The sequence below is a fragment of the Taeniopygia guttata genome, chromosome 6, assembly GCF_048771995.1.
Source record: "Taeniopygia guttata chromosome 6, bTaeGut7.mat, whole genome shotgun sequence".
Taxonomy (NCBI): Eukaryota; Metazoa; Chordata; class Aves; order Passeriformes; family Estrildidae; genus Taeniopygia; species Taeniopygia guttata.
In genome coordinates, this window is record NC_133031.1 from 28,786,207 (window position 1) to 28,809,083 (window position 22,877).

The 22,877-nt window shown below is 37.6% G+C and overlaps 1 protein-coding gene across 1 annotated transcript in view; it reads right to left on the reverse strand.

Annotated features, from left to right (window-relative positions):
• The window catches only part of NRAP (nebulin related anchoring protein), a 47,303-nt gene that overhangs the window by 22,928 nt on the left and 1,498 nt on the right, over window positions 1-22,877 (reverse strand). The window contains exons 4-20 of the mRNA XM_030276436.4: window positions 20,738-20,842; window positions 20,095-20,199; window positions 19,322-19,429; window positions 18,398-18,502; window positions 17,747-17,854; window positions 16,682-16,786; window positions 13,812-13,916; window positions 11,957-12,073; window positions 10,499-10,603; window positions 9,472-9,579; window positions 8,666-8,770; window positions 6,276-6,374; window positions 5,660-5,764; window positions 4,008-4,115; window positions 3,088-3,189; window positions 2,377-2,574; window positions 2,052-2,156 (exon numbers count right to left, since the gene is read on the reverse strand). Of these exons, the coding sequence (XP_030132296.4) occupies window positions 2,052-2,156; window positions 2,377-2,574; window positions 3,088-3,189; window positions 4,008-4,115; window positions 5,660-5,764; window positions 6,276-6,374; window positions 8,666-8,770; window positions 9,472-9,579; window positions 10,499-10,603; window positions 11,957-12,073; window positions 13,812-13,916; window positions 16,682-16,786; window positions 17,747-17,854; window positions 18,398-18,502; window positions 19,322-19,429; window positions 20,095-20,199; window positions 20,738-20,842 (1,893 nt within the window). The remainder of the gene's footprint in view (window positions 1-2,051; window positions 2,157-2,376; window positions 2,575-3,087; window positions 3,190-4,007; window positions 4,116-5,659; window positions 5,765-6,275; window positions 6,375-8,665; window positions 8,771-9,471; window positions 9,580-10,498; window positions 10,604-11,956; window positions 12,074-13,811; window positions 13,917-16,681; window positions 16,787-17,746; window positions 17,855-18,397; window positions 18,503-19,321; window positions 19,430-20,094; window positions 20,200-20,737; window positions 20,843-22,877) is intronic.

Here is a 22,877-nt window from a genome sequence, read left to right on the forward strand (position 1 = left end):
ATGCACTGTTGCTGACACTGCAGGCATGAATACCTTTGGTGCCAGGTGTGCTGTCTACATATCTTACAGGACCTAACTTGCACACCAACCAGCGAGTGGTGCTCACAACCCAGGTATGACTTCAGTCAGGACCCAAGAGAGCTGATAAGCCACACAGTTATTGTTACTATCTCATTTCCTTATAAGAGACTTCTCAAGCACATGCATGGGTGGTTCAAATCACTGAACATTTGTTACTGAGATATTTTTAAATTATTAAGATGATACTTAAATTAGAGGAAGCTAGTTCAGAGTCCTGAAAGTAACTTGAATTCAAAATCTTCCCCATCCTCTCAAAATCTTCTTTTCAAACCAGAGCTAGGCATAGACATTGCTGTCAAGCCTTTCTGGAATGAGCAGCTATGAGAAGCCTCCACTAGGCTCAAGTCTCAGATATGGGAAAAAATATTGTTCTTTATTCATCCTCTGGTGCCAGTACTTATATAAAATCCATTTGAATGGAAAAATGTGCATAGAAACTAATATTTTTAGTTTGGTACATAAGACTGCCCATAGTTTCCTTCCATTTTACATTCTGTTTTACATCTGAAACACACTGAAGTGAATGGAATACTTTAATTGACTTTATAAGGCTTTAGCCTGTTTTAAATTAATGTCTTTGCCTCAATCTTTTGCACCACTCATTTGAGAGCGAGCTAAGCACCCTTTCTTTATTTGAGATAGTACAAGGAAATGCAGGACTCTGTTTCAAGACCACAGTGTGACAGGGGAGACCAAGGAAACTCTTGTTGTGCACTTTAATTGAATTCTTATTCTACCAGTTCAGTCATGAAGTGGGGCATTCCACCTAGAAAGAGTGTAAATGCATTTTTTTTCATTATCTGGCATTTCAGGAGAGAAATTCTTCTGTTTGAACTGATGGGTGAACAGATCAGTTTACACTGTGTCTCTGCTAGGGGAACACAAAATAGAAGTTAAAAAAGCATGCAGCACTTCAAAGAGGTGCTCATCGCTTTACTTTAGAAAGCTGGAAGGGAGGGTGGCAGATTAAAAACAGCATGTTTTGTCACCTTGCATGGAACACAATGTAGTGACATCCTGCAAAGAAATGACAAAACACCAGGCTTTGTATGGCAATAGAGATCTCTAAAATAATATCCACCAGTCTCCAGTTTGGGTGACTGTCAGCCGTCTCGTGGCCTTGCACAGCACTGGAATGAAAAGGCAGATCATTATGGATTAAATATTTGTGGAAGTGATTATTACTACAGCACACCCCAGAAGCAGATGTCAGTAGCAAGACACCAGATCTGAGGTAGCTGCTCTTCTTTTGTTTCTAAGATGTATTTTTTCCCCTCATAGGAGTAGTGAGAGGGTGTCAGAGACCCAAGGTGTCAGAGAGTGTGATCGCCAGTAACTAACTGGCTTCTGTTCCTCCTTCCAGAACTAAGTGGGATTTTATGCCTCTTGTCAAACCTCCCCTAATTTATTCTTCTCTCTGTTCCCTGGTTTTCCTAGCACTAGTGAGACTGCTCAACCACAGCTAAGAAGCTGAGGAAGTTTACTTCCATAAGGTTAATGGCAGTGCAAAGCCATGAATTAATAAGGCAAAAGCAATGAAAAGCAGGAAAAGCTGAAGCTGCCAGTAAAACCAAGCCTCTACTTGCCACGGAGCAAGGAAATTTTCAACTATGGCTAAAAAATATCTAATTTTTCAATACTGCTCCTTAAAACCTCTTTGTACTTCATGCAGCACATGAAACTTAATGGAAATTCAATGCTGATCTGCAAAATGGACAGGAGAATGGAAAGAGGTGAAAGCACAAATACAGGGATTTCCACCTCACAGATTATTCTGATAATTATATAAAGGAAAAATGTAATTTTAATCTCTAAACCAGGATCTTCTAAACTATAGAATAACTAAATTATGCCCATCAGTTTTTCCATTTATAGATATTCCTTCCTAGGAATCCCTTACCTATTCCACATAATGTAATGGAATGAACCTTTGAACAAAAAACAGACAGAAGCCTGAGAACTTTGCTTACCTCACTGACTAAATCTCCTGCCTTTTTGGCTTGTTGTATATTAAGGCTTCCTTCTGTGATACATCCAGCACCTTTCATCCATGTCAGATCTGCTCTATATTGGAGCTGCAGAGGAAAATGACATTTACTGGCACAGGGAACATGAGTATAATGTTTGTAAGTAAACATGTGCACCCATTCCAGTTTCAAAGCCATTGCAAAGACATTTAAAAAGCCATAGCACAATCACATAGTGTTCATAACAAACAAGATTTAACATCAAATGGAAAAAGTTATAATCTCTCACACTGTTTTTAACAGTTAAGCTGGGTGTACATCATCTTACATCACTCTGGAGATCATAAGCCTTCTTTGCCCACTTAGTCTTCATATCTTCTGGAAGCACTGTGTACTCATGGAGCCTCGTTCTGTAATCCAAGTCACTGGCCAGTGCCTGAGCCTTCTTGGCATGCCTCAGGTTTATCATATCCATGGGCAGATGGAAATGGGCCTTGCTCTCCTCAAAACCCTTCTTGTAGGCAATCTAGACATAGGAATGAAAATAGATTTCCTGTATCAGATATTTCAATGCCATCCTAAGTCACCCCTCTTGTTTGAGTCCTTATGCTGATTAGGCAAAAAATCCCCCAAAAACTGTAGAAATCACATCCCAGAAGTGGCAAAACAGATGTCAGTGTAAATTTTCTAGATTCCAGAGACATTATTTCTATTACAGTAAATCTTACTTTTAAACATACCCTTACAGACTTGAAAGTTCTGTGTAGAAGTGCTTATATTAAGGTTTGAATATGATATTTTATTCATATTGAGATTTTAACTGGATGTTATATTCCTGCCCCAAAATAAGGGCACCATTGCCTAAAATCCCCTGCTGTGCAATCATTGGAGATTAACAGATGGTGAAGGAAATCAATTTTGTTAAATGCTTCCAAGAATTTGTTACAGTGAGAGCAGTAACAGTGGTAGATCGCATAGTGTTGCTAAAAGTTTCCTAATTATGAAAAACCTTACCTTTTGAGTAAGAGAAATAATTTACCTCACTACTCATCTTGGCCACCTTCAGAGAGTGCAAAAGTCTTGAATCTTTGGTTTCAGTTGCTTTTCCTTTTGTTTTTTCATATTCTTCTTTATATTTAATCTGTCAAAAAAAAAAAAGTGTAAATTTAAAGATATTTCCAATTACCCATGAAATACAGTACATTTTCCACTGGTGATTTGGATGGTTAAAATTTAGAAGAGCTTAGCCTGATTCTCTCATTGTCACATCAAATTTCCCAGATTTTCTCAGAAATTCCAAAGATGCAAGATCAGTCTCATTTATGATGTTTTTAACCTCATTCTTTAAGGCTCAGCCCTCTGAGGTGAATATGCTTATAAACTTAAATTCTTCTGATTAGCTAAATTATCTGGCTCTTAGAGGCAAAGATAAAAAATCAATATCAATCCAAGCAAGGAATTTGAGATTTGATTTTTTTTAATGAGGTGGGAGTTTAGAATCCCCACCACTGCTGAACACTTTCCAGCTGCAAAAAAAGTATCTGCCTTTTCTGCCTCTCCATGGGTTACAAATCTTGATATAAGTTGTTTAGAAAGATTTTGTTTGGAATTTTTTATATATTTATATTAAGGAAGGAGACTAAAGAAATATGTATTCCTTTTGTAGTAGAAGATAATACTATTTTTGAGGCTATAAACAATTCAAAACACCGAATTTCACTATGGGCCTATTATGTAAATTTTCCTTCACTTTGTATACATGATTTTAAAAAAATAAGTTTTGGAAAGTGAAATTTCATAGCAGAATCTGAGAAAGTTTCCAACGCTCATTAGCCATTGAGAAAGATGGACAGCCAAATGCAGGATTCAAAAATCCAGATGAGGTGAGCTATGCTTGATTTCCCTGTGCTATAGCTACTTATACAAAGAATAACTCCCAGGTAACTCCATGTAACATACATCACTGGCGAGATCCCTGGAAGCTTTGGCAGCAAGTAAAGGCAGAGAATCAAGTTTCATTTCAAAGCCCCGGCCCTTGCTCCTCTCCCAGCCTTCTTTGTACTTAACCTGAGAAAGGAAAGACAGCAACATGTGACTAATACAAACACACAGGACTTTCAAACAAACGCGGAAATGACTCAGAGGAAAACAGAAGCATAAATATGTTCAGTCCACAAACTGGGACCTTCTTAAGTTACAGTTCATTGTTATTTTCAGCTAATTAATTGTCTAGGATTGAGTCAAAATTTTATTCTTGGAGATCACAGGCACTTAATGCCCCAGCACATCCAGCAATAATTCTCAGTTTCAGACAGATATGGAGGAAGGAGGGTTTTTCAAAATTGCCTCTGGTTATGTCTACCTATGAAAATAGTATAGATCTATAGGAGCTGATCTAGCGGCAGCACAGCTAAGAACCAGACAACACTCCACTCATTTCAGGGTTTTTCTTTACTACCCCCAAACTGTAACCAGCCAATGCACTGAATTTGAAGTTCTTTCCATGAGCTGCTGGAGCACGTTCAAAAGGAATCCAGCTCTGAGACCAGCCCACAGGGTGAAGCAGAGGCCAGAGCAGCATTCCTCATGGTCAGATTGTCCTCAAAAGCACACTCATGAGCCACACTACCTCACAAACACCACTGAAAAGCATGAGCATCACACATTTAACTTCTGAAAGTCAGTGGAACTTCAAGTAATAGCTTTTTAAGCTCTTTTTCAAGACTCCACTTGAAATTCCATTAAAGCAAGATTAAGCATGCCTTCATCCATACTATGCATGCACCTAATGAAGGTAGAAGGTTTCCAGGAAGCCCCAATTTCTGGACTTGTCTTTCTGCATGTTTATATTTTACCAATATCTAACAATGAGCATGCATCCCAACACAGTACAGTCGCAAAGAATGCTCCTCCACAACACTCTGCCAATGCACCTCAAATAAAACTTAGGGGAAGAGCACAAGACACAAAAAACCTGCAGTAATGACAACCCAAAGCCATGAAAAATTATGAAACTGCTTAAAAAATAAAAGTCACACCAGTAATATCTGGAGGTTTTTTCCTCATTTTGCACTTATTTGTCTTGGGGCTTTTTTCCTCCAAAACTATCTATGGAAATGGAGGCCTGAAAAATACTCTAAAAATTAAATAGAAATTCAACTTTTCCTGCAAGCACGTGGTTTTAGCCCACAAGACTCTAAGTGAATCACTATTTATTGCCAGGAATTATGAATGGAGCAACAGTGGGCATGATCCATGTTGGCTGAAGTCACTGTTTCATTCCATTGACTTCAGTGCACTTTGAATTACTAGAACTGTGCAAATGTTTGCTCTTCATACAAATTTCACCTCAGAAGCAGATAGTTTTGTGAAGTGAATATTGATTTAAAGAAATTCAGATCATCTCAAAATATCTTGGGAAAAAAGTCTAGATGTTTCACTGTCCTTGAAATCGGATTTCTGTCTATTCTGGGCACCATATTTCATGTTGTTTAGTACAAAACCAAATGATAAACGATAAATGCTTCCAGAAAGAGTGTCAACATCTTTACATTAATTTCAGTCTATTAACAGCATCATGAATGCCAGTATTTCCCCAAGGCTTGGCTTACCTCACTGTATAACTCAGCATTGGCTTTTGCTTTCACTAACAGTGGCACATCCTGAGGTAGAGTATAATTTGTTTTTGTCTTCTCATACTGGGCTCGGTAGTTCAACTGCATATGTTGAAAAGGTCAGAAAGAAACGCAGTTATTTTTAACTTAATAAAAATATAACCATTAGACTGAATGATTGCTGTTAAATTTCAGGTTATTGGTGCCATAAATTGTAAATATACTCAAAGGAATTTGTGATGTAAGCATGAAGGCTATAAGGCTAACTTTTACTTAAGAAGTAGGAAGTAGAAATTTATTATATAAATAAAAGAGTTACTGGTTATCTTTAAGTACAAAATATATAATTTAAAATCTTGCCTTAATAAAGATACAGAAAATAATTTCCTATAAAAGCACACTGATAGAAATCTTAAGAGTGGAGACAAATATTAGATCTACTGGTATGCTTGCCACATTTTTGGAAGTGATTTCATTCTACGTGCATTCTTGGTTTGGCTATGAATCTGCTGAAGAACTGTCAAGAATAAAACACATAAGGCTACAAATGCTATGAAATTAGATTATTTCATCATTATAATAAACAACAATGGCTAAAGATGGGAGAACTTACATCACTGAGCTGCTGTGCATTTATTTTGGCTTGAGCAATTTGTGGAGTACTGGCCACAGAGCTGTACTTCAGCTTGTCTATGCTTTGCCTGTAGTTTACCTAATTTAAAAAAAAAAAAAAAAAAAAAAAAAGATTTAGTAAAGGAAGAAATGGTCAGAGACCAGAAAATAAGAGATTGAATAGATGAAGTTTTGCTAACTAATACTCTGGATAAAATATTACTTAACCCATAATAAATAGAGCTGAGGAAAAATGCCACAATCTCTTGTATGAGATCTGAGTTAGTGCTCTGAAAGTTCCCCTGTCTGAGGTCACAGTTTTTATCCCACTCTGAAAATTACTTCATTTATAATCCCTTCCTGTCAAGCCCACAAATTCTTACAAAGATGCAGCATCAAATGCAAATCATTGCTATAAAATTCCCCAAATTATTAATAAAAATAATTCTTAACTATCGCTTACCTCATTTTTATCTTTATCAGACAAGAATTACTGTAACTGTCTATGAAGTGGTCTGTCCAGTGTACCACTGGATAGAGCAAATGAACTCTCTTATATTTAGTCTTTACTGAGTTTTAATGTCATAAATTAACTACAGAATTTACCTGTGGTGAGAGCTTTGTGTGGATGCTGAGAAAAGAAAAATATGTACTTAAAGTACAAAAAAAGTCATTTTAATGTCAGCCATCAAGAGGTCTAGAGCCCACTAGATTAATACTAGTTACAAAGAAATATTTTAAAGCCCCAAATTATGCATGATAAAAAAAAAAAAATCCTATGACACTTCCTTTCAAACCTGTTGCTGCAAAAGAACTCATTGCTATACCATAAAACACAATTATTATTCTCTGTAGGCCCTCATTAATATTCACTGTAGTTAATCACCACTTTGCAAACACTGCAAATCACATTGTTTAAAACTAGTTTCTTAAGAACACATCTTTCCAGTAAAGTGGAGCATATTTCTGGAGACTTTGAGTTACTGAAACTATTTCAATGCAAACCTTCTTATCTCCCATATCCTCACATAAACTTCCTCATTCTGCCAGAATGATAAAAGCTAGGAAAAAAGGCCTGAATTATCTCACATGTCCAAAGTGATTAAGGTACTTAAAACAGTGCATTTGCTTTCTCAGAGACAGGGAGAATTTTAATTCCAGGGAAAGGGATCATTTTTTTTTTTTTAAACTGAAGCTGTGTATTTATTGCTACTTTTGATTGCTTAGTGTATGAGAGAGGCGTATTCCTAAAAGAGTTCAGGGTAAGCGTGTTGGTTATTTGGGAGCACACAAGTCCTGGGACTAATGCAAAATCCTAGATCAGGACTGGTGCACCTGAGTCTCTGTGGCCAGTGGAGTTATGTGTTTCAAACCCTGATGCTGACTACCAATTGTAGAGCACTGGAATTGCTGAAATGTCTTTTACATTTTGGACATGAATTTATGCTTACCTTGAACTCTTTAAGAACACAGTAAGCAATCAAAAACTGAATTTTACTGTTTTCATCTTTTCCCAAGGCGAAGCTGAAATTACTGCTGTAGAGGCAAGAGTTCATCTTAGAGTTGAAGTATACCCAATACTTCCTCAAATACACCAGGGTTCCCAATTCTAGCTCTTCATGTGCCATCCTTGTCTTGGAAGACATGTTTGGGCCAGATAAATCTCACATAATGTTAATGACCTTTCTAAGGCATAATGCTCCTGGATTTTTGCAATTTCAGAGTAGAGACGGGGTGTATATACTTTAGGAAGTCAGAAACGCCCTGCAGAGCTGGTGCTCTCTTCCTGCTGATTTTCTAAGCAGTGCCTGGTGACTGTGCTCCTGACTAAGGCACAGGTGAGTTACCAGTGGTAGAGGAGATGAGTCAAGCTTTTAATGCTTGTGAGAAGTGAAAGTACCATACCTGCACTTCCCACAAGTCAGGGGCACAGGGGGCTCCTCTCTCAGGGACCACAGCTGGAGGAAGGTGACCTGATCAACCCACTCCCCTCCAAAGGGAACTCCCCAGGGAATTCACAAAGGATTCACACAGGCTGTTTTAGTCTCCCTGTGTTTTCAGTGCTTGAGGCTGCTGCTGAAGCTGCCCCAGGATGGTGAGACTTTAGCAGCACAGAGCTGGGATAGGGCAGAACCACTGATTTCACTTGGCCCTACAGTCTGTGCTGAGCTGACACCAACAGCAGGACATGGCAGCACCTTCTGCTCTGAGACCTCTTGACACTGCACTTCTTTGCTTTAGCTTCATTAGCAGTGGCTGCTTGTTCCTGTCATTAAATCATCATTTGACACACACAATCTATCACAATCTCTCCTACAGAGAGATGATGAGCTATGCAAGTCATAGGGAAAAAAAAAAAAACAAAAACAAAACCATAAAATTATTATTTACATCTTTCAAAGGGACCAACTTTCTTGTTGTCTGGTATGAAGGAGTGAGAGTAGCTGGGTAATTGTAGTCAACACCATCATGTTTGTAATCAGACTTATAGGCTATCTGAAACACAAGGAGAACAAAAAAAAATCATTCTTTTTTTTTTCAGCTGTCATTTGTTTGAATAATTATCAGTCAAGAGGAAAGGAGAAACAATAATATTAATATTAAATGCAAGAAACAAAGTAAGTTCAATGTCATGAGTGACAAAGAAAATGAAATTATTTGCATAGTTTAGCCACTAATTGATTCTTTTTCAGCTTCTCAATTAATCCAATGCCAACAGTGGGAGCATTAACTTAACTTCCACCTATGACACATCTCTTTTATCTTTCTGCTTAGTTCTCAAGCTTCTTACAGATTTGTAAATAATGTACTTGAAGGAATGGTATGTAATGAAATAGCTTCTTGACTAACCCAGTAAATTAAATTGCAATCCAGAAATCTTCATTAAAGACTGTTTTTTCCAGCAAAGGTCTGACCCTGGGGGTGGTGGCAAACAACCTTCAGCATCCTACTGATGTCAAAGAAAACTGAAGGATCTCAGTATGTTGCCAGATCACTGAAATTTCTTATTTTAACTTCTTCCACACAGTGAGCCATAAAACAGTACAAAAGGGTTTCCAAAATTTCCCCTCTTCTCAACATATCTATCCATTAGATCCCCAGTACAGTATGATCTAAAGTTTTCTATCAACTTAATTCTGGAAAAACTGAAAGACACGGAGGCCACAAGCATGCAAGTGTGATTAAAAGGGACTCACATTGCTTGCCAAGCTGCCAACTTTCATGGCATGGAGCATCCTCTTGTCCATGCCAACACCCACATAGTGACCTTTCATTTCATTCTGGTAGGTTTCTTTGTATTTAAGCTGTACCAAAAAAAAAAAAAAATACTCTGAGAAAATATATTCAGATTTTCTACTGAAGAGTTTCAGCTTTTAAGAGTTTCTATATTTTACGGCAGGGAGACAAATTGTTACAGCTCTGGTCTACTAATGCTGCTCCAATACAACTATTCATTAGTCCACAAAAACCTTGGTACTTTAAAAAATAAAAGCTAAAACTCTCGGTGAGTTTCTTTTACTACAAGATATCATTTACTCACTCTTCATATCACCTAAATGCCACATAAAGAAGATACATCTGCATTTCATCAGAAATAAATACTAGAACAAAGTCCCAGGGAGACAATATTTGTACATTAAGAAATGAAGAAAATTGGCTTGTTTTGGTGCATCTTTCACCAATCCCAGAGTGGGGGATTTGACAAGAAAAACTGGTCATTCAACAATCTGAACTGTATGGCAAAATATTTACTCCTCTGGGATTTCAGAGAATGGTAAGAAGCAGTATGAAACAAAATTGTTTCATGGGAAACAAGAGGTTTAACTATTAACACTGATTATTTTCACACAGTAATTATGCTCCTCTCTGGCATGAACTGTGGTGAAGCATCTTCTGCCTACCTGTCCAATCAGGAAATAGACATGAAATAAATAATTATGACAGTCAAGAGTAACAACAGATTTCTACTTCTCTAGATCAGCAGTACATGGTAAGTGACCTTTCTTCTAAATACCATAATAGTTCTTTCTATAATCCTAAATAAAATAAATGTCCCAGCTATACATCAGGACACATTAGGATAAGTGCTGTACAAAAACAGGCTAAAATGAGTTATAATCACATTTCCAGCACACATTTATATGAAACACACTCTCACAGATGACCTGTGATTCCAGCAGCTACCAGGGCAAGCAAGCCACACACGAGGTACTGCAAACTTACATCACTGGTGAATTTTGAGATCTTGCTCATATTCTTGAATTGTGGAGTGTCACAGTAGTTCATGCTGTAGCCTTTGTTGTTTCCAAGATCCTTCTTGTACTCCACCTTAGTGACAAAAACGCACAACAGGAAGCTATGGTAAAACCTTAATCTGCTCTAGCAAGTTCCTTCACACACCATTTATTAGGCAGACCCACTGTTCAGAGATTTTGACACATGGTATTCATCAGAGGACATATGATGAAAATTAATATGAAGAGAATACTCATATACTCAGTTCTCATTTTATAGGCAAAATAAACGCAATTTCATTCTCTGCCAAGTATACAAGACAGTGACAGGAGCAAAACTATTAACAAAAACTATGATATACAAAGAAATTCTAAGGTGAGTTTGGAGCAAATGAGCATGTAAAAATGTTCCATGTACCAAATTCCAGCAAGACCTCAGCAAGAGCTTTTGTACTCTTACAGTCATTCCTGTTTAAGGAACTCAGCCTGTAACAGCTGCAGTGAAAGACTGAGAGATGAGAAGAACTCAGCTTGCTTAGTTGAGGAAATCAAAGGCAGAGAGAAGAAAATGATATATTTGTAAACCTCTCAGAAAAGAAACCATGCAGGGAGAAGAACTTTTTAAACTAAAGGGCAATGCTAGCACAAAACACAGTGGTAATAAAGTGGACAGGAATAAATGTAGGCTAGAAATTGGAATAGGAGGATTATACAGTGCTGTGTCGAAGCAGCAGGAACAGGAATCATTGGCCCAGGAGGCCCCTTCCAGCCCTACTTCCAGGGGTTTTTCATTATTGAAGGTTTTATACTTTGACATCTCAAGAGTATAAGTTTATAAAGTGCCATGGGGAAGTTCTAGAAACTCACATTTATTAATAGTTTTATAGCTGATATGACACTATAAATAAATTAATAATTCAGATTCTACTGAGAATTCTCTTGCAATCTTCCCTTATCAAGCAGAAAAAGAATCATTTATCAGTGACTCACAGTCTTGTACAGTATGGAAGAAAAAAGAAATCTGCATAACCAGAATGGTATAAATTTTGTCTCTTTTCTTATTTTTTGATTATTAGAATACCCTTTAAGACACGTTAAGGCACACACCAAATTGGTCCTAAAGCATTATATCTTAAAAGCACAGTTCAGGTTTGGGGTGGGGTTTTTATCAGATTTCAATTCTTCATGTGGTCAGAACTAGAGTTGTTCTCCTGGGGCTAATTTCCCACACTTTCACACAGATGATTGGAAGGGCCACAATGCAGCACCCAAAGATCTGCTCTTGAGCTTTTCTCTCCAGTTGCTGTGCTACCCACAGATGATTTTTGTTATGTACAATGCAGTAAGAAAAACAGCGCTTTTTTTAACTTGCAGTCCTTACTCATCAAACACAAATATTTGTATGAACTGCTCCCAAACTTGTTAAGAGATCGATTCAAGCCCTTACCTCACTGACAAGCTTGTTAACACTTTGGGCTTGTTTAAGGACCAAGTTGTCTTCAGCTGTTAGGGAGTGAAAGTGAGCTGCACCTTTCATCTTGGAAAGATCTTTCTTGTATTTTATCTGAAAAGAAGTAGGGAGAATTATAAAATAGATGTGCACCTTTTCATCTTTACTATTTAGACTGGCTTCATGAGTCAGGATAATATCTCCCCCTGTGCTTGCTTTGATAAGTAAATGGAATTTGCCAAGCTGAAACACCATATTTACTACCTCGAATAACCCAATATAACCCCATAGCCCCTCACAGTCCCTCTCAAGACATTTTACTAGATAGTATTTTTAATAAATTTTTCACATAGACTGAACAGCACTGGTTTTTGTTCATGGCTTGAAGAGATTGCTAGCAGATTCCTGGCTGGAGCCTGTCTGCTCTTCTATTAATGAAGTTAATCCTTGGTACTTAATTTTAGTCAGAGGATTACAGATAGTCATCAAGCACTCTGCAAACTTTTCCTTTTGTAGAAACCAGCTTTTTTAAAAAGCTGTATCTTTTTGTACTTTTGGTGTGTTTAAGGGAATTATATTTCTCAACAAAATTAAGATTGAAATAAGGGATTTCTAAATTAAATTTAGCCATCAGGTTTTTGACATAAATTGGACTTGGATGGGTGAAGAGAGGTAGTACTTGGCCTTTTATAAATTATTTTACATTAACTGAAATGCAAAGTGGTTTGGGTTTTTTATTTTCCAAGTCTGCACACATTTCCTCAGGCTTTAAAACTATAAGGAAAGTTTGTAAGTACTGTAGTGTCCAAATGTTACTTCCATGAACCAATCCTCCTTTTCCCTCTATGTATTATAAATTAACGAGGAAACTACTGACCATTGGCATTTCCAAAACCTATGGAACTGTGATCTTTGTGTGGAAAGGTTAAATATTTCATGTTTAAACGAGGGATTGCTGAGTTTGTCATTAAACTGGGGTTGGCCACAGAGGATTTGAGGTGTTTTATATTCTCTCAGTGATAAGCTCAGGTAACAGAACACGACTGATCCTTTCACTCCAGTTTATTGCTCGTGTCTAGTCCAGACTAATACAAGCTGAAAGACTCCACCATCTGTTATCTCCGCAGAAGTCAGACTGAGCTCATCAGCTCAGGCAGCCCCACCGGGGACAGGTGTCCACACCACAAAGGTTGTCACTCACAGGAGCCCTTCAGAGCACCCACGGGGTACTGACCTACACACTGACCCATTTTTTGTCACTGCCTGAAATGGTCTCCCCAAACAGGGCTGAGGCCCTCTCATGGATGGGCTGGATGCAGGAATCACACACCACCACCTCTTTGCCAATTCTTTAGTTTACCACCCAAAACCAAAAATCACATCCCAGAAATAAGCTCACTTCTGTGAAGTGACAGTGTCAGACTGCTTCTTTCCCTCCATATGACTTGCTTTGTGCTAGGGGCATGATACATCAAAATATCAAAACCAGTACAGTTCATTCATCCTCCATTTATTCACTACTGGGAATACCACAGTAGTCCGCAGGATGATTAAGGCAGTTGAAGGTTTCATTAATAATACAGGTGCAGATTTGCCAGGAGGGTTAACCTAACAGTAGGGATCCCCATTAGCTGCTACATCCATCTCCTCCTTCGTGCAAGCTGGAGCTGTGCCCCCTTCTATTAATGGATATTATTAATCCCCTGAGCTATCCAGTTCCCAGCAATGCAGCAAAATGTCACTTTTGTTTACTTCTCAAGTGCAGTTTTAGCATCCTCCTCCCAGGCACTGCTCTGACAAACTGCTGTTTTTAATTGTTTATGAATTGTATTGATTCAGGTTTCATACTTACATCACTTGCCAATTCATTTGCTTTCTTGGCATTTTGATAAGCTGGAGTGATCATAGCAGGAAAGCTTCCTTTCCCTCTGTGCTCCTCAAACTCATCCATATATCCCTGAAGAAAATTCAGACTGTTTAGTCATCATACATGAGCAGGTGGGGCCATGGGTTATTTTACAAAGCCCCACAGTCCCTGTTAGTAGGGAGGTTCACGGCTTCAATGATTTCTTTTTAATGAAAAAATGACCAAAATATAAGAATAAATTGACCTGTTAAATTACTTATGGCTCTGAAGCTACCCGTGCTGCATTCCAAGAAAAATTTAGGTAGCCATTAGCTGTGGTAAAGATAACATTCAAGTGTACAATGACACACAAACCCTTCCGCTCTCACCTCATTTCTCACAGAGATGATATCTGCTTGCTTCTCTGTTTGTCAATACATGTTACCCTGGAATACTATAAAAATAGCTAATGGCTTGATTAGCCAGGAGACTGGCTTACAGTTTACAAGTTTAACATAGGATCAGCCTTCTTTTATGGTGTTACAGGAGCTGTTTAATTTTTCCATGGTCATTTTTCACATAATAATTGACCAAAAATAATTCACTAGTGCAGTGATGTATTTTGAAGAGGGATGAATAAATGAAGCAGAGATACCTAGATATCAAAATGCCAAACTCCTTAGTGAACAAAATCACAAAATTCCACTTGTCTGATTAAAAAACATCCAATTGCTGTGCAAGTAACACCCTTAAATACATCTATAGATAAGTTTATGTGTAAATATCTGACAATTTGAAAGCCATTTAGATAGTTTAGCAGCAAAATACTGGAGAATTTTTTTATGTAATGGACAATAATAATCTCAAAGCCTTCTATGGCAAGAGCTGGGGAGAATATGAAGTACAAACAAGAATACAAACAAGTGAGATAAAGTGTAATGTGTCTTCTCTGCAATATTTTTTGAATCTTTTGTAGTAAAGAGGCAGTTTGAGTGAAAATAGAATGTGCCATGAATAGAATGCATGTCAAGAATGCCATGGACAACACAGATAGGAACAGCTACAAATATCTGGGATATCTCTTTTGTGTTTTCTCAGTGCAAAACCATCCATTGTTGGTCATTTTGGGCACCACCAATGTCACATTTTAAAATAGGTCACACCACAAGTTTGTGAACATTATGACACACACTGGTGAATAATAGTTACAATGGCATTAAATTATTCTATAAACAGGCACAGAAAAGAAAAAATGCAGTTGAATAATCAGCTGAGTTAGTTTCTTAAAATACCATTAATGAGTTTGAATTCCCAGACCAACCTGTCTTTTGCTTCTAACTTTCTAAAATACATTTTAATATCATTTCTTATATTGTGCATATGTTCAAAGTTTCAGAAAACTATTTTAGCCACTCTTAATGTTTTTAAACATGAACAAAACAGATGTTCAGTACAGGAATTTTATAGTAAGATTCCTTAAATTGTCTCATGTTATATATAAATATGCATGTACATATATATATATCTGTCTGACGCATACTCAATTCATTGTTAATGATCTCAACAGTTAAAAATCTAATCTCTTTACCAATGTTAAGTCACAGTTTACTCAGAAAGATCCATTAATTTCAGTGACTCTGTGTTATTTGACTAATAATATCAGTATCCAATCTATAAAGATTAAAACTCAAATCGAATTTGAAGTCCATGACTGAAGTTTCAAAGACACTTTCAAAGAAAGAAAACTTAAATTAATTCTAAAACAGAAGCATTCTAATGCTTGGAAATGTAATTAGTCCTTTCTCAAATTCATTTTATTTGTTTATTCCTATTAAAACTTGTAGCAGTTCAAAAGACAAAAGTAATTGAAGGCTTCATTGCTCCAATTCTAGACTCATACTTTTCAAGGATGGTTTGCTTTCCACAGAATACTAAATGTAGATTCCGAGAGAAGAGGTGAAGAAATATAAAATACCAAAATTTTTAGGAAAGCAGAGCTGTAGCCCCTGTTCCTTCATTTCTCGAAAGTATATGGGCCTACTGAGAAGCAGGACAAAAACCCCTGAGATTAACCATACAGTTTTCTTTATACAGTACCACTACTCAATTCCTTTCAAATTCCATTTAGCTGTATTCAGTTCTATATAGCTGTGCATTCCCCTAACCTAATTGGAATTTGGTGCATTCTGGGCAACCACAAAACCAATTGTATTCCTTTAAAAATGAAACATAAGTGAAACAAATGCCACTGACCAAAACAGAACTAAAGCCTATCTGGTCCTACAAATACAAAACTACAGCTTGTCAGGTTTATAATTCCCCTTTTATAGAAGAGGGGAAATCTAAGAGATTGTGTATCTAAGAGATTCAGTGCTGTTCACACATATTTAGAGAAGCAAAGCTCCCAAGATTTGTGAAAATACCCACAGGAAAAAGGCACCTGACTATCTGCCAGGTTTCTACCATTTCACAACCCTTTAGCTTTTCTCCTGCCTGAATTTACTTATTCACGGAATGGGAATATTTCCTCGGGTAAACACATTTCAGTGTGATACACAACAACACCAAAATAGAAGTGTAGAGTGCATACATGCACACAGATGAAATTTGCCAAGGTCAGTCTTTAGGAATGGTCCTACCATGAGGGTCATGCAGTGACAGTGCAGCCACCCTGCAGTCACACCTTCAGGTGCCAGTGACAGATGCATTACACTTCAGGAGCACAGTGCTCTTTGCACACCATCCATTCCCTTGAGACCTTGTTTTCCCACCAAGGAAAACAAAGTGAAAATAGGTGTCACCAGTTTCTAAAGCCTTGAGCAATCAGCTGCAGTAACAATCAACACCAGCATGGCTATCTCTTGGATGTTGCATACCTGTCCATATTGATCTGCATTTTCTCTGGCAAAAGCAACATCTGCTCCAGCTGTATGGCTGACTTTTCCCTTGATCTCTTTTTCATATCTTTGATGATACTTCACCTAACAGGAAAAAAAGGAAACGAATAATTCTTTGAATTTAGTCTGGTTCACAGATGCTGCACAATAAATAACAACCAATAGCATGCACATGTTCTCAATAAAGGATTGTCAAAACTCCCATTGCCACCAACCTGCACAAGTCAAATATGCCACTTGAAGATACAAAAATATAACTATATCTACTTAATAATGCACTAGGAACGTGGGACTTGCCATTTCAACCCAGTCTGTTGGGTCAATGTGTTCAGCACCACCTGCTTGACAGTGGCTAAACCCTGATGCTCCAACAGTTTAAAAAAATAGAACTGATTGTAATGCAAATTCACAGTTACCACAGAGCACTTTTTTACCACAGGGTCAGTCACCTGAACCCCATCAATAAATGGGTTTGTTTCTGAAAGATGCTTTATCCCCAGTGATAAAGGGAATTTTAGGCTATCATCAAGTTTAGACCAAGATTTGCACTACATTTGCTGAAGTCAAGACAATGCCTGTAACCTGATGCTGCCCTTTAATCACCATGTGTGTTTGCTGACAAAAGTGAAGGGTTTTCCAGAGATCAAAGGCAAATAAAAACATCTAATTGTTTTAGAGTCAGTTGCTTTTACCTTCAAAATTATGGATCTCTTATTTTCCTCAATGATTCTTAACAATGTTTTAAATTCACTTCCTTTGAGTTATAGGTTCTTCCATATATTATCTTCTCCAACAAAGAGAGCTTATCTTTCAGTTTCCAATAACAAAGCACAATTAATTGTACATTTTGAAGGAACTCTTATGTCCTTTTATGGTGCTTATTAAAGGGTGTTGTGGTTTTGTTATGTTTGGAAAGGAAAAGAAAGCCAGTAAAGAACAGTAAGCCATGCTCATGGAATTTCTGCCAGTAAATGTTTTAATGCAAAATTTGTGTGACAGTTTAATATTTTCTTTCCCAAAAGAGACTTTTCTTTGGACACTTACATCACTGGCTAATTCATTCGCTCTCTTGGCTATTTGATAAGCTGGAGTGATCATAGCAGGAAAGCTGCCTTTTCCCTTCCGTTCTTCAAAGTCTTCTGTGTATTTCATCTGTAAAAATTCAAGACAGTTCAGGAGCAATTAGAGCAAATGTGCCTTGATTGCACATATAATCAATCCTTAAATTTGCAAAGTCAGGCGTTGGATGGCTGTCATCTGCCAAAAGGAAGATGAACCATAAAGTCTGAATCTTTGCAGTTTGGTCTTTAAGTACACAATCACACATCTTCTGCATGGCCCCTTTGTCTTATTCAGGGTGTAGGATGAAAAGAGTTGTTTAAAGAAAATACTTGAAGTGCCTGCAAGATGCCTTCTCTATTTATGTTAGTCAGGCAGTTTCTTTCTTTACTTTGCATGGCAGCCAGTTGCTGGGTATGGAACAGACTGGTTCCCCAGCTTCTGTTCTGACAGCCTAAAATGGCCTCAAATTTAATGTGGTCCTTGTAACTGAAAGTATTAAATGCTTCATGGTAAAACAAGTCTGCCTTTAAAATATTTTTTTTTTCTTTGTGTTCATATTTTCAAGTAATTTATAAATACCCTAGGAGCCACTTGCAGAGCCAAAAACAGATCAATCTATTTTGTTTCACTTACATCACTTGCAAGATGTGCTCCAGCCTTTGCATGAAGTATATCTGGAGTGTCTACAACGGAGGTGAACTTTGAAACTCTCTCTTCATGTCCACGCTTATATTGCACCTGAAGAGGAAAACATATATATCCATTTACAAACAATAAGCAGCAAAAGTGTATTTCCTATCAGAAGGCTTCAAGAGAAAATGAGCAATAGCAGTCATGATATTCTCCAGTCTTCACAATCAAGCTATCCATATATTTAAGCCCCAATTTCCTTAAAGTGATTACCAAAAACAAACAGAAATAGACCCGATATTCAAATTTTCACTTGATTTATGTGAGCTATACATTTGATTAAAATACCATGAGAATAGTCATTAATGTCCAAGATCATACTCCAATGACATTGTAGATAGTATCTGCAGAAAACAATACAATACTTTAAAATCAGTTTATGGGATTTATTTTTACTTATCTTTTTCATGTGACTTGTTCTTAAATAAATGAACAATTTTCTGCGCATAAATTTAAAGTAGCTTGTATATGAATTAATTTCAATCTTACAGCTATTTGATTTCAAATAATGAAGTGAAAAATGTCAGATGTAAATAATTTGATGAATACAGCCATAATGGGAAAGCAAAGGAAATGAATTTTATGAACATTTCAGTGCAAGTCACAATCTTTTTCAGGTTGCGATAAATTATGCAAAAGTTGCTACATTTTCCAGGAAATGTCTACATTGTCACTTATTCTATATGATTGTCTTCCCAGGCCAAGCAGTTTATTTACCTTGTTTTCTGCATCATGTTAACATTTTCTCACTTTGTAACAGTATAACAAATATTCACCATAGAATCTAACGTCTCAAGTGAATGGCCTGAACCCAGGATTCTCCAAATTCAGAGGTGTAAAATATAATTAAAAACCCGTGTGACTTACATCACTGCTTAGCTGGGTGGCTCTCTTAGCAACCTGATAACCTGGCGTGATCATAGCAGGGAAGCTGCCTTTGCCTCTCCGTGGCTCAAATTCTTCTGTATATTGAAACTAGAAGATGAATTTGTTTATTAGAAAAGCATCCACTGTAGCTTAATATGATTCTTCTTTTCATGCCTGCTTCCTAAAGGCATGTATCACTTTATTTAAAATAAAGTAAATAAAAGAACTTCCACTTTTTTTAGTTACAACTATTTCCTACATACAACAGAAAACATTTCTCATTTGTATTAATCATCCACAGTCAAATGCCTATGTTGATTAGGTCACTAACCCATTGTATAGACACAGTCATAATTCAGAAGTGCTTTTCATCTGTCTTGAAAATTCAGTCCTGAAAAGTCTGGTCTGTGGAAAATATAACATATTTACCATCATGAGTCCTGGTCTGCTGAGAGAAAGATCACTGCCTGCTAGATCAGAGCACCTCAGCTTGGTCAGCAGTTGAAGTGCTTCAGAGTTACATAAATATATAAATATGTGATGGCAATAGAACTCTTTTGTGACTTTAATCACTTACATGGCTGAGTATTGTTGACATAAATGAACATGTAAGTCTCTCTTTGGGCACATCTTAACAGAGTGTAGACAGACCCTCCAGATATCCTTCCTGCAAAGCCTGGAGGTGATTTCTTACCAAAGACTGATTTTGATGGATTTGGAAGTCTTCAGAATATGATAGACCATGAAAACAAAGCCAAACATCAGTCACTTACGTCTGTCAGAGCCTTCTGTGCCTGTGTTATCTTGACCATCTCAGGATCTGGGATTGTTCCTGGGTACCACGATTTCCCTTCCTCATAGGCAGCATAGTAAGCATTCTACAAAACAGGAACTAAATAACTACCTATCTTCACCCTGGTTTTAGCACTCAAACAGCTGATCTGACAGGGAAAAAAAAAGGAAACGCACAGTGCTGTGGAAGTGAAATTGCGCAGCACAAGGCCTGAGTTCCACATCCCTTCAGAGTGTCAAGGCAGAACTGGTACAGCAAGAACTGACATCAAGATGACAGGATCTAGGATCCTGGAGTGAAACTCAAATAACACCCCCTGGGAATCAGATCTCCTGCTGTGAAACTCCAGTGCCAGTAGAGAGAAGACACATAGAGTATGGCTGTACATGCAGCAGCCCCAACAGCTGACTATAGACACACTCTTCCTCCCTCACCTTCTGATTTTTCGATCCTAAGCTATAGCTGAGCTATTTTGTCTCGAAAAGTTTAGCCAAATGAGAAGAAAATGCCTTTTTTTTAAGCATTGAAATGTCATGGTTAAACCCCTGACAATCAGGACAGCCAGGGGCAATCCTTGGTGTCCTGCAGGCTGCTGGCTGGGAGATTTGAGTGTTATTTCTTACCTGGGTAGCCAATTGTTGGGCTTTATAGACATTTTCAATTTCTCTGGACCTTGCATCCCACTGAAAGACTGATTTGAATTGTTCACTCTCTTCTCGATATTTTATCTAAAATGAAAAGACAATGACTCATTTTAGTACTTTGTTAGTGCATACTAACACACACCCCCTTTGGAGAAGAATACAGTTTTAATAATATTTGCATTTAGCCCTAAGGCCAAAACTCTGCTTTCTAGTCCACACCCAACTTCTCCCTAGGATTTCTGCCAGTATAGGAGCTGCACATCTGAAAAGGAACAACATATTACACCTGAGACCTGGCATTCTGAAAAAATAATTTGATCTTTAGATAATACTTTTGGGGGAAATAATCTATGAGAATTGAAATCCCTAAGAAATTTAAAGCAGGATGTGTCAATGCATTAGATGAAAAAACTACTAGCAAGTGAGCAATAGTCTACTCTCCTATTTCCCTGCACAATGTCCACAAAATGTCATATCCTAACTGTGCATATGTAAATGACTACTATATTTAGTCCTGGGTCATTATGTTCTTACTGTTACTCTTATCATGATAGCATGTAGGAGAAATCCAACTGAAATCACAGATCTCTTATATAACTCACTCTCAGATGTAAAAATTCAGAGTAGAGAATTTAAACTGACAGGACAGAAATGTTACTGAGCACATATACCATTATTCCCATTTATAAATTAAGCACAGAGGTGCAGAGAGTTTCAACATAAGACTTATGTGAGAACATAATGTTGGGATTGAAGAACCGTTCTATTTTCTGCATCAGAGATAAACTTCAATATGAAAACAACAAACTTCCACATCAGCAAATGAAACCTTCTCCCAAATCATCATTATTTTATACATTTACTAGTGAAACATTTTCCTACTCTCAAATTTTTTACAGAAGTACTCCCTTTAAGCAGGTACTGCAGAATCAGCTTCTTTACTACCCTTAGCAATTTTCTCTCTGGAACAGAACCTCATTATGTGATTGAAAAGGACAGAAGGTGTTTAAGGTGTATAAAACAAGGGAAAGTGATCTTTGAGCTATAATTTCTCTGGCTTGTGTACTCACATGCACTGGAAGTATCAGTCTCATATCACTGCCTAAACCAGAAATAGAACCTGCAGTAATCCCAAACTCATTCCTGAGCAGATCTGTCACACACACAGTTTAAAGTAAATGAGATAGTCATTGCTGAAATAGTTACAGCCCAGGATACTGCAAAAACTGACGCATAAGAATGCTGTACAAAATGATAAATGATCGTGTGTGACAAAGGCTATTTGTGTGCATCAAGTTTTTACAGCTAATGCAGGACATCAGAATGAATTTAGCATACCATAATCCAAGAAATACAACTTTCTTTGTAAATTTTAGTGATGGCTAATCACATCAAAACATGTTGCTCTGCCTGTGAAACATATTCACAAGTAATGTTGTTTTAGGATATAGAAAGACCTGACATTCAAGAAAACAGCATTGCAGCCATAGATTATTGGGTGTTCCTGTATTTTTTATTCCAGCAGATCCCTAGCAGGGCAGGTTTCAAGATGATGTTTCTGGAGGGAAACAACATGGGACATCCAGGGGTGGCGCTGGGGATGGCAACGGGCCCGAAGCGCCACCAGCAGCCGGACTGGGCACGGCAGCACCCGCAGGGTGGATGTGCCTCCATCCCCAAAAAACACCTCCAGCAAAACCCTGCAAAGCTCCCTGGACCTCCTGCTCTCCCACCTCAGGTTCAGTGGAAATACTCGACAAAGCATTTATGGGAACTCCTGCGTGCATCCCACCTAGCTGTAATTTATCTGCTGTTTCCTAGAAGTTTCTGGTGAGCTCACAAAGCAAGTTGGTTGTTCCTGCTCCCAGAGGTTGTGAAATCCCGCTTAGTCACTAAGTTTACACAGCTCTGGGCAGTTTGGGGAAACTGTGCTTCCGTATATCAGATTATCAGATATACACATGAGCAGTTGCAGTCAATTTTCCCTTCTGACTGGAGAAGGAAATCCAGATCTGAGATTTCTTTCACGTGAGTAATCGCATTGAAAAAAAAAAAATGATTGAAACCCAGCTGAGGTTTGAGTCATACACAGGAAGATAAGTAAAAAACCCATATTTGT